Raw genomic sequence first — 16,427 nt, 5'->3', positions numbered from 1 at the left:
TGGAGTGAGATTTTTGAGGAAAGACTGGATAGGCTGGTTTGTTTCCACTGGAGTTTAGAGGAGTTGGGGGGTGGGGGTTGGGGCTGACTTGATTGAAGTGTATAGCATCCCGAATAGTCTGGATATGGAAAGGATATTTCCTCTGTTGGGTCAGTGTGGAACCAGTGAAGAGGATGAGGACTTGATTTTCTTTCACAGGGCTGTGTGATTCTGGAACACTGTCTCAGAAGATGGTAGAGTCAATGACTATTTTTAAGATAGAGGTGAATAGGTCCTCCTTAGGCAGGAAAAGGTAATCAGAGGTAGATGGGGATGTGGAACTTGGAATACAGATAGAATAACCATGATCCTATTTGAGTTGTAGGCCAGGTTTGAGAGCTGAATGGTCACTTCTATGCCTGTTTGGTATGTTTGTATGTTCAACTGACTAAATGTAAAAGTGGATCTAAATTGTTGTTCCTACTGATTGCACTAGAGAAATAACCACTGAGAGTGTTATCAGATGCATCTTCAAATTGTTTGAGAAAAATAGCCAGAAAATATTAACAGCTCAGAGTTGTCAAATTATAGGAAGCAAATTATTGTCACAGAAATACAAAATCAATGTGCTTCTGTACGCGGGAAATCTTAGAGAAAGAACTTGATTTATGGATACTCCTCCAACTTTCTTTGCAATTTAATCCACTACATAGGGGTGCTCTGTCACAAAGAAAGGTGGTGACTCTACAGGTGAAGTTATAAAGCCAGAACCTTCATCCTAATCTCAGCTGGTTTGGGAACTGAACTGACAATTTTGGCATCACTCTGCATTGCAAACCAGCCATCCAGCTAACTGACCTCTATACTCTCTACATACAGAACTGATGTAAGATATTCTATCACTCAGGCTGGCTTGTACTGATTTAATGTTTGTGGAAATGCTCATAATACAATTTGCTGCAGTACCCTGGCTAGAACAGTGTCAGTGGACATTATAGGATGTTCACACCACAGCAGACAAGACATGTGCTGTTCAAGTTTGGCATTAAGGTTTCTAATGTTTAACTAATGAAAATCAATTGGTTGCAACTCCGTCATGAGCTCAGGACTATGAGAAAGGGAAGTGCCACTTCTGAGGATCTCTGCCATAATATGTGCGGGTAACAGACGAAAAGAAGATTGGCTACAATTATGTTTCCCTCCCCAAGACCGCCCACCACAACTGAATGGTCTGTATACTCTCATTTGCGAAGACTGCGTGAAGAATGGCCACTTGAGTGCAGTGTTGGAGGTCTGTACTCATGAAATTATGACTCAGCATTACTCAGTACCTTTAGTCAACAAAAAGGGAACTTTCAGAAAGGTTAAAAAAAGGATCGCTGTTCTGTCTCTATTTCACAACATCATGAAACAATGCATTAAAATACAGATGACACCAGCCAGCTCAACCAAAAGCTATTGAAATTGCCAGGTATTTCTCACAAATTAACTCAGCTTTACAGAAGTGTGATCATTTAGTGTACTGCTCTCATTGATTCTGCTTTCCTAAAACTGGGTAATATGATATTTCTTGCATTTTGGCTGGAGCAGCAATAGCACCATGGTTACCTCTCTGAGGTCCAAAGAAACAGCGCTGAGTCGTTCATTTTCAGACTGGACATTCACCACAACTGTCCTGACTTGTTTCAGCTCTGTCTGTAGCTCCAGAATCTTACTGAGGTAATAGGCCTCTTTTGAGGCAGATTCCTGCAGGAGGGTCTCTTCACGGGTCTCCCCATCTTCTGCAACTTTACGATGGTTTGAATATGCCTGTCCAAATGCCTGAAAAATAAATGCATTGACATCTGTAATTCTTTTGGTTGCATAAAGACAGGAACATTGAGCTTTACTTGCAATCGTTCAACAGATTACACATGGAGTTAAAGCACTCTATATCTACGTTATTTGTAGCAATGACACACACTTGGGAATACAAGTAAAACGTTGCAACTGTATAACATTATACAAAACACAAAGACTGAAAAACAGTAAAAAAACTAAGATCTGCTGATCTGATAGAAATGTGCAAATAATTCTTTGCCCCAGCTGTGATGCCAAGTACATTGACACCTTAAAAAGGAGAGGAAGATAATCATTATGTGCATCCTAGTCACAGAAAAGACTTGTGAGATATATAGACCAGGAATTTGCAGTGAAAGAGGGAGACTGTCTGTCTGGCATTAAAGCGTAAAGAGGAGAAAAATCTCATGGAACCACAATGATGCAATTAAATGTGAAAATCAGGATCTTGCTGTCCAACGCACCCAGCTCCTCCAGATATTGTGCAATAACAGTATCTCTCATATCAGACACTCACGATTGATATATATACTGAAATATGGCATGAAGTTGTTGTCCTCAGCAGGGTGTACATTTCTCATTCCAGGAGAGTTGAGGCTTATATTGTAATCACTTCAATCACACTAAATAATTAAATGTTACTCAAGCATCTGGTTCTATCAGGCAGACATTCATTCTGCACTTAGAAGGATTTTCAGGATTAATTATTTGAATATCTGGATTTCGGTTACCTAGGGTTAAGGAATAGCACCTAGTACATCATCACCAGCAAATTGTTGAGTCTGCAGAAACACCAACATGGCTGGCGATAATTGCTGTAGCTTGGCACACTTCTGGTACTGGACCAAAAGATTCTTGATTCCAGTATCATTTACCAGCTCAAACAATGGCTCTCAGTAAATCTCATCCCTGTCAAATAGTTCTTTAAAATAACCACAGCTGTGTTAAGGATCAGAGTAGTTTCTGCAAAGAACAGTGGCTCCCATTACGTGCAAAATGACAACCCATTCAGTCCATCTGAAGATGTGTTGTCCCATACAGCCAGCCATCAACTACCAGTCAATGGAGAATTTCGTGGCAATTGTTTTGGTCAAGGGACACATGAGATACATCCTACTCTGGTTATTCACTAAGAATTATTCATTATGTGCTAATCCACAATTTCTCTTAATCTACAATTTCTAACGCTTGCATGCCCGATAATAATGTAAATTTGGAATCTATTTAGGTGCAGCCTCTTACACTGTACCAAGGACTGGTTGGGAAAATAAAGGTAATGTGCACGTTCAGCCATGATCTCCTTGAATGACTGTGCAGGCTGTACCTGTACCTATTTCTTCTGTTCTTAAACTATGGCACAAATGTTTTTGTTTTATTTTGTTACAAGAGGCCACTCTGTCAATCGCATCTGTGCCAGCTTTTCATTGCAACAATCTAAAGATAGCCCATATAGCTCTGCTTTCTTCTCGTAGACTTTGTTCCCCTGTTTCCAATTTGCTTTTTTCCAATTTACCACTAAAAGATCCAATGATTTCTGCCTCAACTATTGCCTGTGACTTAGTACTCTATTTTCCAATCCCACTTGTATGAAAAGAAAATCTTAGGTGCTGGCTCCTCACTCTTGATTATTATTTTAGATTGATTTCTTTTCAGTCCCACTCCAACCAGAGGAACTAAATTTTCCCTAGCCACTTTGTTACAATATTCCAGAATTGCTATCCAATCTTCACTTCCTCTTTGTCCTAGTGCAAATAATTCCAGTACCTCAAGTTTCTCCTCAATAATCCTATCCCTGTCATCATCCTGGTGAATCAGACACCATGCGAGGTTTTATAAAAAGGACCACAGAACACACGAACAAGGAAGTTATGTAAAACTTGTATAAAACATAGTCTGGCCTCAGCTGGAATGCTACATGCTGTTTGGCCACCACATCTTGGATAAAGAGTTTACAAATTTAATTAAAATGGTTCCAGGGCTCAAGGACATCAGTTAGTGGATGGATTGGAGAAGATTGGCTTGTACTTCTTGGGAAATGAAGGGTGAGAGTAAATTTGGTAGCAATGTTCAAATCATGAGGGCTCTGGTCAGACTAGGTAAGGAGAGACCATTCCTGTTAGTGGGAAAGTCTAGAAAATAAGGGCATATATTTAAGATAATTAATGAAAGAAACAATGGTAACTTGAGGAAACAGTTCTTAACACAGCAGGTAGTTTGAGTCAGGAGTGCACTGCCTGAGAGAGTGATGGAGGCAAGTTCAATCAAAGCATCCAAGAGGGATTTGGAAAAGTAGAGACTTTTCTGCACAATGTCTACTGGGAGAAGGTGAAATAATACACAAAGTGAACTATCCCTTTAGAGAGCCAACAGAGAAATAATCAGCCAAACGGCTTCCTTCTGTACAGTAACAATTTTGTGATTCTGAATCCATGCTATAACATTCATGTCCATTTTACAATGTGGTACTGATGTCTGCACTGATGCTCAAACAATGGCGTAATATTTTATATTAATTTACTATTATTTCAGAAACAAAGAAACACCAAAAGCTTACATTAATATAGGAACTTTCACACCCTACAGGTATTCCAAAGAACTTCACAATTAATTAAAAACTGAAAGAACTGTGGATGCTGTAAATCAGGAACAAAAACAAAGTTGCTGGAAAAGCTCAACAGCTCAGGCAGCATCTGTGAAGGACAAAAACAGAGTTAACGTTTTGAGCTTGTGACCCTTCCGGATCCAAAACGTTAATTCTGTTTTTCCCTGACAGATGCTGCCAGACCTGCTGAGCTTTTCCAGCAACTTTGTTTTTGTTCACAATTAATTAAGTACTTCTGAAGGGTAGTCACTGCGATACTGTGGGGAAAACACGGCAGCCAACTTGCCCAAATGTGTATGGTCTCAGAAATAGCAACATGATAACATCCAGACAACCTCACTCTGTTAGTTTTGATAGCTCAGGAAAATATCATCAGGGTGGATGAACTGCCTCACTTTTCTTTCAATAAGGTAACGATATCTTTTACAATCTCCCGAAAAAGTAGAGGGGAACCCTGTTTAACATCTTTTTAGTATTGTAGCATTCCTTTAACCTAACATTGGAAGTCTAGGTTGTGTGTTTAATCATCTAGAATTAAGTTTCAACACTCAGCCTTCTGCTCCAGAAGAAAGGATGCAGCCATGTAGCTAAGGATTGTACCTTAAAAAATGGAAAGACATTGACTTAAATGTGCAAACTACTGGGACAGAAATCGGTGTTTTTCAGATATCAGATCGTGCAACAGATTAGAAAACTGGTCCTATTTTAGAACAGAACTCGAAACCCACCTAGGTTGATGGAGGAAAAGGCTGTGTTGCAGAGAATGTGTTTTGAATTGTACCTTCCAGTTCTGACAGAGTGAAAGATGGCCTCTTCTTAGGTGGAAGTGAACACTATGTCCTCTCACTTTTAAAACCTGACTTTACATCCAGCTCAGAATGGAATGACATGTAATGAAAGTCTTCCCTCTCAAATGGCAGGAAAAATCTACCCTAAAGGAGTCTTTACAATCTTCAGCTGTTTCTCAGAGATGGCAGTCTAATAAACAAAAGAAAGACTTGCATCATTTTGTATTTTCTGGCACTCTTACACCATGTCTACAGGGATGGGCAGATCAGAGGCAAGCAAATGGCTGAGCACATGTGAAGATGTGTATTTTATAAGTGGCCACACAAAATCTCACCTACAGATGATGTTGCTGAAAGGAAACTGGCAGATGAGGTGAAGCCAAAACAATCCCTTGGGGACCCGGGAGAGAGCTGTCTTAGAAAGGGAAAAGAAGATACTGCTGATCATGTGCGTTTTGACTATATTCAGTTTGGCAGAAATGGAAACACGCAAGAAATATCCATCAATCTAGATAACGGCAAAGGTTGAGTCAGGCATGTTTCAGAAAAGTCAAAGAACATAAGCTGTGTAATACAACATAATCACAGTCACAGAATTAGGGAATGACATCCTGCAGAGTAATTTTTAAGCTGTAAAATGGATGGAAATCAGATTGCGAGAAACACATGAGCAATTTGGAGTAGATGTGCAGTTAGGAAGCATGTTCAATTTTAAAAGAGGAAAGGTGGGTAGAGAGGAATGGATATTGGAGATGAGACAGTTTTGAGAGAGACAGTTTTGGAGAAGGGGCACCAGTAGGAAACGAATCATTAATATATTCAGTTAGCATTGGGATCAGGAAATTGAGCAAGTGAATTGGTCACATGGAGGAGATTAACTTGGAAAAGGGTGAAGAGAGCAGAGAAATAATTGCCACATGGCAAGGATTCAACACTCGAGACATTTAAGAATCAGTGAATCTTAGTTGAATGTCTGTACGACTTATCTGGGAAACATGAACTAAGACTTGTTGAATGGCATTCCTAACCCATACTAATCTTAAATTTTTAAAAGGTGCATATCTCTGCATACTCCACTGCTGATCTGCCATAGACCATTCACTAATAATAAAAAACAAACAGCAACACGCTGGCCTCCTCCTTAAATAGTCCCTAAAATGCATTCAGTATTTAGCATCGATCAACTTCTTTATTACACCTGCAGGGTTCTCCAATGTAGGTTTAAACAAAAGTATGGAACGTGCTCTTTGGCTTTCATTAATCCAACATGTAACACTACAATATGTACATGTATATGGTAAATGTTTAGAATTCAGTGAATTTGGACTAAAATGCTCTGATTTGATATAGTGATTTGATTTATTATTGTCACATGAACTGATATACAGTGAAAAGTAGCCAAACAAATCATATCTTACAAAAGTACATCAGGGAATAGAACAGAATGGAGAATATAGTGTTACAGCTTCAGAGAAGGTGCAGAGAAAGATCAACACTAAGATGAGAGGACTGGTCATAAGTCTGACAACAATATGAGAAGTCTACTTCTTGGGATTTACAGATGTGTCTATACGTATTTTGAAATATGAGCTGAATTAATTTTCACTTCTTTTCCACAATTTGGTGCAGTTAGTTATCTGATTAAAAAAAAGGCTTGTTTGAAGAGAATAAAATATGCTAAATCTGCCTTCATACGAAGAACACTGCATAGGTGATGTTCAGTAACGACACAAGTTCAACACATGTTAATGATTTAGACCAGAGAACTAAATGTAATATCTCTAAACATGCAGATGACACAAAGCTGGATGGAAGGGTCAGCTGTGAGGAGGATGCAGAGAGATGCTGCAGTCTGATATGCACAGATTGAGTGAGAGGGAAAATGCATAGGACATGCAGTATATTGTGGAAAAATGTAAGGTTATCTACTTTGGCAGCAATAAAAGAAACACAGATTATTATTTGAATTGCTGTTAATTGAGAGAGGAAGATGTTCAATAACCCTGGTATCCTCGTTCACCAGTCACTGAAAGTAAGCACGTAGGTGCAGCAGGCAGTGCAGAAGACAAACTGTATGTTGGCCTTCATAGTGACAGGACTCCAGGACAGGAACAAGGATATGTTACTGCAATTATATACAGCACTGGTGAGGCCACATCTGGAATATTACATGCAGTTTTTGTCTGCTTATCTGAGGAAGGATGTACTTACTATAGATGGAGTGCAGCAAAGATTTACCAAAGTGATTCCTGAAGTGTCAGGACTGGTGTATGATAGAGATCGAGTTGGTTAGGATTGTATTCACTGGATTTCAAAGAATGCAGGGTTATTTCACAGAGAGCTACAAAATTCTAACAGGATTCGACAGATTAGATTCTGGAGAGATGTTCCTGGTGTGGAGGAGTCCAGAACCAGGGGGTCCTATTTTAAGTATGAAGCATAAACATTTTAGGATTGAGATGAGGAGAAATTTCTTCAGCCAGAAAGAGTGGTGAGCCTGTGTAATTCACTACCACAGAAAGTATTTGAGGCCGAAACATGATGTTTTCAAGAAGGAGGTAGATACAGCCCTTGTGACTAAAGGGTCAAGAGATATGGAGTGAGGCAATATTAGGGTGTTAAGTTCAATGATCAGCCATGATCATATTAAATGTGGAGCAGGCTTGAGGGACATCATATTATTCAAATAGCTACAACACTTGCTGAAGTATAAGCTGTACATGGAGAGAAGGATAACAAGCATGCTCAATCCAGTGACACATTTGACAAAATGAAATGTCAGAAGTTCAACGTGACCAACCAAAGCATCAACCAACAAAAGCAATAAGTCATTTAACTGGATCATCAACACAGGAAACACGGATCAGAAAAAAAAGTCAAATTATACAATGCTTTGGTCCAATTACAAGTTTAGAATGTGTCAACTTGCTTTACAATGAAGTACATTTTTGAACTGTAGTTCGTTGCAAAGTGGGGACTATTGTAAAGGAGGATCAGATTTTAAGTGATATAGAAAAGATAAATCCAGAAAACATCAGCAAAAAGATTGAGGGATCAGGCAAAAGGTCAAGAGTTTCAAACACATTTTAAGATAATTTATAAATCATCATCACACATTCTTCTTCACACATGAAGCAAATAATAGATGTAATAGACTATCGATCAACGATGCAGAAATAAAACCTGAGAATTCTTTTAGAGCAACTGGACACACGTAATTCTTAGTTGGTTGCAGGAGGGGAAGGGAAAATGATCAGCTTTATTGTCATGAGAATAATATATCCAAACCCCATGTGCTATTATTAAGATGTCAAGGTTGCAATCATACTTATAAAGCACCTTTAAATGTTAAATTTCATGCACATAAATTTAAACTGCTGAGGAGCCTGCCTCTGTGTGATAGTCTATTCAATCTAAAAGGTTACAGAGGTCAGATAATGTGCCTCCAATATAATATTAGCTACTGATCTGCAGAGCTATATAATAGCAATTAATAAGATTTTGGAAAATTTAAGAAAACGCTGAACTGCTTTATGCAGTAAATGTGTATCAGAAATGAAATCTCTTTGGGTGCAATTACATTACAAACATTATTGAGCATAACGTTGCTTTTGCATTGCTCCTGCTGTAACTGCAATAAAAACAAAATGTTATCTAAGCCTTTTGTGGCCTCAGAGTGGCCTAAAGTACCTCACAGTCACTAATATTCTTGAAGATTCCAGTCAGGCTTTAGATCTTGGAATTCTATCACACTGAAACAATTTCAAACTGATGCTAAAACTGGTAATACAACTGCAGCCTTAAGGTTTCATTGATAATTTGTCATCATTTGAAATTGAATTCCAAGCATGTGATTAATTGGGATGTTTGAAGCAGAAAAGCTCAACAATGCTCAATACATGGAGTGTTGTTAGCAGGTTTAGTTGGGCCTTTTCACACATCAAGCAATAAACATGTATACTTACATAGCACCTTTTATGACTAATGAATGCTTCAAAGTGCTTTGCAGTCAATTGTGAACTATCTGTAAAGTGAGTTATTACTGTAAGGTTGAAAACACTGCATCCAATTTGCCCACAATCATGCTATATAATAATGGTCAGATAATCTATTTTTGTTTTGCAACGTTGAATGATGGATAAATATCGGTCAGGACAACAGGGCTACTCTTCTTCAAAATAGTCTTATGGAGTATTTTACATGACTTGAGTGGGCCAACGGCACTTTGCTTTAATGTATTGTCTGAAAGATGGCATTCCCTCCAACCCAGCATGCCCTCAGTACTGCACTGGGCTTTCAGCCCTGATTTTGCATTGTACAAACAAATCATAAAGATCACACACTTTAATGTCATATCATATACTTCTACTGAGATGCTCCTAAATACTTGTTCAAATTGCTGCTTCCAGTACCACCAGCAGTGATAGATTTGTACTTCATTACACTTTCATGTGCTCCAGCACTTCAACAGTTATTAAGGACACATATAAACATCTCAGGTCAACCCAACAGAACATAGGGTCCACAACACAGATTTGGCCTTTCAACCCATCGCACGGCATTGCATGTATCAAAGTTCAAAGATATGGAGCCAGAAAGCAAGCTTATTTTTGCTGCTCTGGATGAATCCTATCTACTTTCACGAAAAAAAACTTGCAGCGATTGTTTTTAAACTGAAACATTAACTACGCAATGGGTCTAAACTGTGTTACAGTGAAGTAATATGTAGCTCAATGGATAGCATGGCTACCTCACAGTGCTGGGGGCGTGGATTTCATTCCACCCTCAAGCCACTGTCCTGTGTGAAGATTGCACATTCTCCCTAAGTCTGCAAGAGTTTCTGCTGGGTGCTCCAGTTTCCTCTCACAGTCCAAAGATGTGCAGGTTAGGTAGTTTGGCTATGCTAACTTGTCCATAGCGTACAGAGAGGTGCAGACCAGATAGATCAGCCAGGGAAAAGTGCAAGGTTTTGGGGATACGGAAAGGATCTGGGTGGGATGATCTTCAGAAGGTTACTGCAGACTTGATGGGCCAAATGGCCTCTCTCTGCACTGTAAGGATTCTGTAATTCTAAAAGAAACAACAGGTTTAGCAAATTTAGCTGTGCATTTTGTACGTGAATAATGTGGACAATGAGAAAACTGTGACCACGATATTTAGTGAGCAAAGGGTGAAGTTATAAAGAGACGTTTATCCTGTGCTGAATCGGTGTGACCAGCTGTGGCAACCACAGAAGATGCAGGGGGAAGATGTTTCCCCAATTCAAAAACAAACAGTGCAACAACACGAGCAAAGTAACGGCAAGTCATCTGCTGGGTGTTCTCAATATACATTGGCCTAGGATGGAGACTAACTCTAGTTCATTGGTTGTGTGCCCTATCTATTAGCCAGAAGGCCCGGGTTCAATTCTTACCAGCTCCAGATGCGTGACATAGAACGTCTGAACAGGTTGATATCTACCACAGTGTGGGCAGATCTAGGTGATGTGAGACTGTAAGGACATGGGGGAGTTGTGGGGAAGAGGAGCAAATGGAGGAGACAGAAAACATTAATCATGCAGTACAGTTTAAATTCTCAGTCCTGTAGTTCTCAGGAAAGCATAAATTAATTCGGGGCTTGCATCATATTAACTGAGAAAGAGAGAAATATGGTTTCTAAGAAGAGGTGTCTTGCTACATAAGCCAACCATGAAGAAGGGTCACTGGACGTGAAACATCAACTCCATTTTTCTCCACAAATGCTGCCAGGCCTGCTGAGATTTTCCAGCAATTTCTGATTTACATTCGCATTTCTTTTTCTTGTATTAAACGTTGTTAGAGACAGAATCTACCCATTTCAGTGAAAAATCTCACTTCCAAAACAGCACAAATGAAGACCATCATTATTTCTTGTTATATCATAATGATGAGGTTTCAGAATATGCTGGCGATCACACCACACAATTCAGCAGGACTGATGAAAGATCACTGACCTGAATTGTTCACTCAGTTTCTCTCATATATAGATTACGCATTATTGGCTGAATGTTTTTAACAGGAGGCTTAATATTCATCAACAGAAGGTTTGTGGCACAGTTCACTTATAAACAGTACAAACAGAATGAAGACAATGCTATCATTCCTGTGTGTGACCTATGATATCAGTCTAAATTGTAAACAGAATCCAAATAGTGGTCAGGAGAAGGAGAAAAAGAAGCCAACATCTCATTTGTCCCGTGGAAATGTTCAAGTTCTCTTAAGGTGATGGGAGGATGACTTTTTGGAGAAAGCCACATTAACAAATTGAGAAATGAAACTGGGCTCTTTGTTAACTACACTGGACACTGGTAGTGTCTAGATTGACGGATTTGATTGAAAGAGTTCCACAAACCTTATCTGGAAATCTAAATCAATACCAGCTGTCAAAAACCATCTGGGCTTCAATTCCTTGCAAACAGAGAATATTCAGTAAAAAATGATACTCTTGCACCAATCTGTAAAACAGTGTCCACACAAAGTGGAAGTATGCAGAAATGAGAAGCAGAAAAAAAAAGATAAAGCATTCCATTTAAAATCAGAATGAGCTCAAGTGCAAATTACTCTAAGGATGGATGTTGCTGCATGGGAAAATGGGATTCTCAGATCCACAATGGCTGGCTTCATCCTCTGCTACCATTGTTGCACCTCATGGTCAAGTATTTGAGTCCTGAAGCACCTTGCACCTCAGTGGATCAGGAGGTGCCATGTGCAGTAGTCAGCAGCTTTCTCCTTCCTGTCAATCCCAGTCCTCCCAGTCAGTGGGCTCAATGCCTCCAGGATGACCTTCAGCCTACCCTTATATCTTTTCTTTTGACCACCCTTTGAGCTTAGCCAGTGGAGATCTGGGAGTAGACAGCCTGCCAAGAAAGGCACTTTTCAAGCATCTGGATGAAGTGCCCGTCCATTGGAGTTGGCCCTTCAGGAGCAAGGCTTTGATAGTCATTGGTGTAGCTTCACAGAGGATGCTCCTGCTGGTTCTGTGGCCCTCCTATTTGGCCAATATACGCATGGTCTTAAGGATCCTAATGTGATGTTGATAGACAATCCACTTTCCACTGTAGTAGAGGTGGATGCTCAACACAGCAGCCTCATAGACTGGGCCTGGGCCAACCAGAGACACCTGTTGCTAAAAAAACATCTTGCGACAGCTTGAAGATGACAACCTGGAAGAGTTGGCCTGAAGCTGAATCTCTTCATCAATAATACTGCCTTGGGAGAGACAGTTGCTTTGATATAGAACATGCTACACATACTCCAGAGCCATTAACTACCCCTGATCTGTTGCACGTTATCATATTACCCTCAATACACTAAGTCATCGAGGCATAAAAAAGGGCCTTTGGCCCATTGAGCTCTTATTTTTCACATTAAACTTTGATCAAATGCCTTCTGGCATTTTTCACCACTTGCCCTTCACAGGGTGGAGAGGAAACACTGGGTGGACTAGCTGTTAAGGAAATATAGATGATAAGAAGTCTTCAAAGGGTCACTTGAAGCTTTAGCTCAATAATACTTTTCCTTTATTCATTGCAGGTCACTTCTTCGGAGAACGCCAATAAGTTGGTTAAACATGATTCTCCTTTCACAAAATCATGTTAACTTGGCCTCATAACCTTCAACTTCTTTAAGTGCCCTACTATAATATGTTTAACAGTGGCTTCTAATATCTTTGTTATAACGAATGTTAAGCTAACCAGCCTGAAGTTTCCTGATTTTTGTCTCCCTCCCTTTTTGAATAAAGGTGTTACATTTTTCTATCTTCTAATGAAATGAACCTTCACTGAATGTGGGACAGTTCGAAAGTTAACACCAAAGTATTGACTATCCCATGGGCTACTACTTGTTAGGCCTTAAGGTGAAGTTCATTTGTACTGGGGCATTTGGCAGCTCACAGCTCCAAAAATTTACTCTGTACCACTTCTCTGATTTTATAGTGATTTTCTTGTGTTCCTTCCCTTCCTTTCATTTCCTGATTTACAGCTATTTCTGGAATGTTACTTGTTTCACTATAGTGAAGAACGGATGCAAACTACCTGTTAAATTTGTCTGCCATCTCCTTATTTTCCATTATTAATTCCCCAAGTTCACTTTCTAAAGGACCAATACTCAGACTTTGTTAACATTTTTTTTACATGTTTATAGAAACTCTTATTATCTGTTATACATGTCTAGTTGACTTTCTCTTGTTCTCTTTTTTTTTCTCCTCCCTATAAATCTTTTAGTCATGATTTTCTCCTGTTATGCTCATTACAACATTTCTAACTTACCACACACTTTTGCATAATTATACACCCTTTCCTTAAGTTTGATATCATCTTTACAATTTTCTACGAAAATGAAATCCTCCCCTTCATAAATATTTTTCTCATCCAGTATTCTAACAATGACTTTGTTTATTGCAACTTTTGATAAAATACTCTTCTTGATTAAAAAAAAGCAATGTAAAGTACATATTTAGTACATCAACTCTGTGTTCTAACTCCACCAACAGATCTCTGCAGTGATCTCTAATCAGTCCTACTGCTCTTCATTTTGCAGTTTCTGCACCTATCATGGACCTCTTGATTCTGTTTTATATTAGCTGCAAATCTACCCATCTTCCTCTTATTTACTTTTTCCATTTTATGCACAGCCTGACTCTCTTATTAGTCATGCCAATATTTATCACTCACAACATGCTCTCAAGCTCATCCTCGCTCATATGGGAGCTCTGGCTTTCGTTTGATTTTTTCCTCTTTGTGCAATTCAAGAATTTATAACTGGTACTACATTTGAACCATCTGCTTTTCACAGATTGTTCATTGATTTATTGCATTCTGCTTTCAAGTCTTTGACTCTAAATTATCCAAACAAGATTTCTCTCCTAATTGCTGACATTCCTCCACCCATTAATCTTGTTCTATATTACTCATCTTTTCTATAAGCATTCAAAACCTCACAATAGCATGATCACTATTACAAAGATGTTTATCAACAATGACACTTGCTCCACTTTATCTTCCCCAACTAGATTCAGCAATGCTTCTTTCCTTATGGGGCAGAAAACACACTGAATTAGCGGATTCTCCTAAGCCACTTCAGAAATTCCACTCCATTTGAATCCATAAGACTATCATTGCCTCATTCAAAGTTGGTGTAATTAAAGTCTCTGATTGCCTGTATTCTATAGATCTTTCATCTCTAAATATTTCTTTGCAAATATACCCCTTAATCTCCTCACTACTTTGTGGTATGGGTAGTTACAGCAATACTCTTTGACTTTTTTTTCTTTGAATTATGTTGTTTCAGCTACAGAAATATTGGCAATAATCTAAAGAGTCTGTTCCCTTGCCAATTATTGTGGGAAGGCTGGACCAATGGTAGAATGTGAGAGCACGGCAATTTCAGACAGGAGGACCAATGAAGAAATCCACCTCACCAGATTCTGTATCTGCAGTGACAGAATCATAAAGTCTGGCTGCTTCTTTTTCTGGGTGCAATTCTTAAATGGATCCGCAGTTACTGTTGAGGAGACAATTGAGACAGGAGATAACGAAGTGTGGAGCTGGTCGAACACAGCAGGCCAAGCAGCATCTTAGGAACACAAAAGCTGACATTTCGGGCCCAGACCCTCCATCAGAAAATCTAGGCCTAAAACGTCACCTTTTGTGCTCCTGAGATGCTGCTTGGCCTGCTGTGTTCATCCAGCCCCACACTTTGTTACCTCTGATTCTCCAGCATCTGCAGTTCCCATTATCTCAGATAGAGGCAGGAGATGCTTTAATGTTCCTTTGGTCTCGTGTCTGCTAAGTTAGAAGGTTTGTTCCTGTTTCTCACCTCCTAAGGGAAGCTCCAGAAATCCCAAAGGAACTAAAAAGGGGTGGAGATCTTCCATCATCGTTTGATGACTTTTATTTCCGGCTTTCCACCTAGACATTCCCAGGCCATATTTGTGGAAAACAATATTCCATTTCATTCAGTGCTGCAATACAACGTAACTCAATTTTCAGCAAGTGTGAAGAATTGGACAATATTTTGAATGCCTTTCTCACATTTACAACAAAAGGCAAGAGGTCCTGTGCCAGCTTAAATCCCATCATCTCTAACAGCTACATGTACTTTGTTCTTTAAAGGTTAAAATTAATATTAACTATTATTTTGAGAAGCCATTAAGTGAAGCATAATACAGAAGTTTTTCTGTTTGAGGCTCCACTTCTGTCAAGTCACCAATTCCTGGGGAGAATGATTACGGTGGCAGGGTGACACAGTAGTTAACACTGCAGCCTCACAGCGCCAGGATCCTGGGTTCAATTCCAGCCTCGAGTGACTGTCTGTGTGGAGTTTGCACATTCTCCCTGTGTCTGCTTGGGTTTCCTCTGGGTCCTCCGGTTTCCTCCCACAGTCCAAAGATATGCAGGCTAGGTGGATTGGCCTTGTTAAATTGCCCGTAGTGTTCAGGGAGGTGTAGATTAGGTGGGTTATTTGGGTCTGATGGGAAGCTCTGAGGCTCAGAGTGGACATGTTGGGCTGAAGGGCCTGTTTCCACACTGTAGGGATTCCAAAAAAAAATTCAACCGGGAGCAAGATTCAGCAGAAACCGGCACTAAATTGCAAATCACACTCAAAAAGATCATGGAGCCATTAGTCTCAGAGGGAGTGTGGAAAGAAAGTCATATTTAAGCAGTAAAGTCTGATTAAAGGTCAAAGCATATTGTTGCCAGAGCAGTGCAGAGGGTGCTTTGCCTCCAAATCCAATTAAAAAGCTGGTACTACAAAAGGTGCATGAGGGGGAAGGGCTGTGGGTGGGGGACGGCAACTGATTTCATAACCTTGTGGCTACATCTGTCTCGTTCATTATATGGAAACAACTCCTTTTGAAATACTGCATGCTGCCACTCTGAAAATCTGGTCCATTATGCTTATCAAGTTGAGCTTTGATGATGGAACAAGCAATTCCTTAGATAATGCAGTGCCATACTAAATAATATAGCAGACGGCAGGGTAATCGTTATCCAGCAAGACTTTCATTGTAAATGCTGAACAGCCCACAGCAGATTTCTCAAAGATCAGGAACAGCAAATAACTGACAACCGCAAAACCGTTCACCAAGACCCGTCAACTTGTGAAAAAGCAACCCAATTACATTTTGGTGCATCAATTTGCAGAAGCAAATAGCTACTGAATTCATTCCATCAAGCATTCACAACCAAAGCCGGCACTAAA

At 39.6% G+C, this 16,427-nt stretch overlaps 1 protein-coding gene across 2 annotated transcripts in view; it reads right to left on the bottom strand.

Annotated features, from left to right (window-relative positions):
- Window positions 1-16,427, bottom strand: part of LOC125460931 (protein bicaudal D homolog 1-like) — a 249,135-nt gene that overhangs the window by 160,084 nt on the left and 72,624 nt on the right. For both annotated transcript variants that reach the window (XM_059652369.1, XM_059652370.1), the window contains exon 2: window positions 1,588-1,800. In XM_059652369.1, coding sequence (XP_059508352.1) covers window positions 1,588-1,800 — 213 coding nt within the window. The remainder of the gene's footprint in view (window positions 1-1,587; window positions 1,801-16,427) is intronic.

This window comes from Stegostoma tigrinum, chromosome 18, assembly GCF_030684315.1.
Source record: "Stegostoma tigrinum isolate sSteTig4 chromosome 18, sSteTig4.hap1, whole genome shotgun sequence".
Taxonomy (NCBI): Eukaryota; Metazoa; Chordata; class Chondrichthyes; order Orectolobiformes; family Stegostomatidae; genus Stegostoma; species Stegostoma tigrinum.
This window is presented reverse-complemented; position numbering and strand designations above follow the sequence as displayed.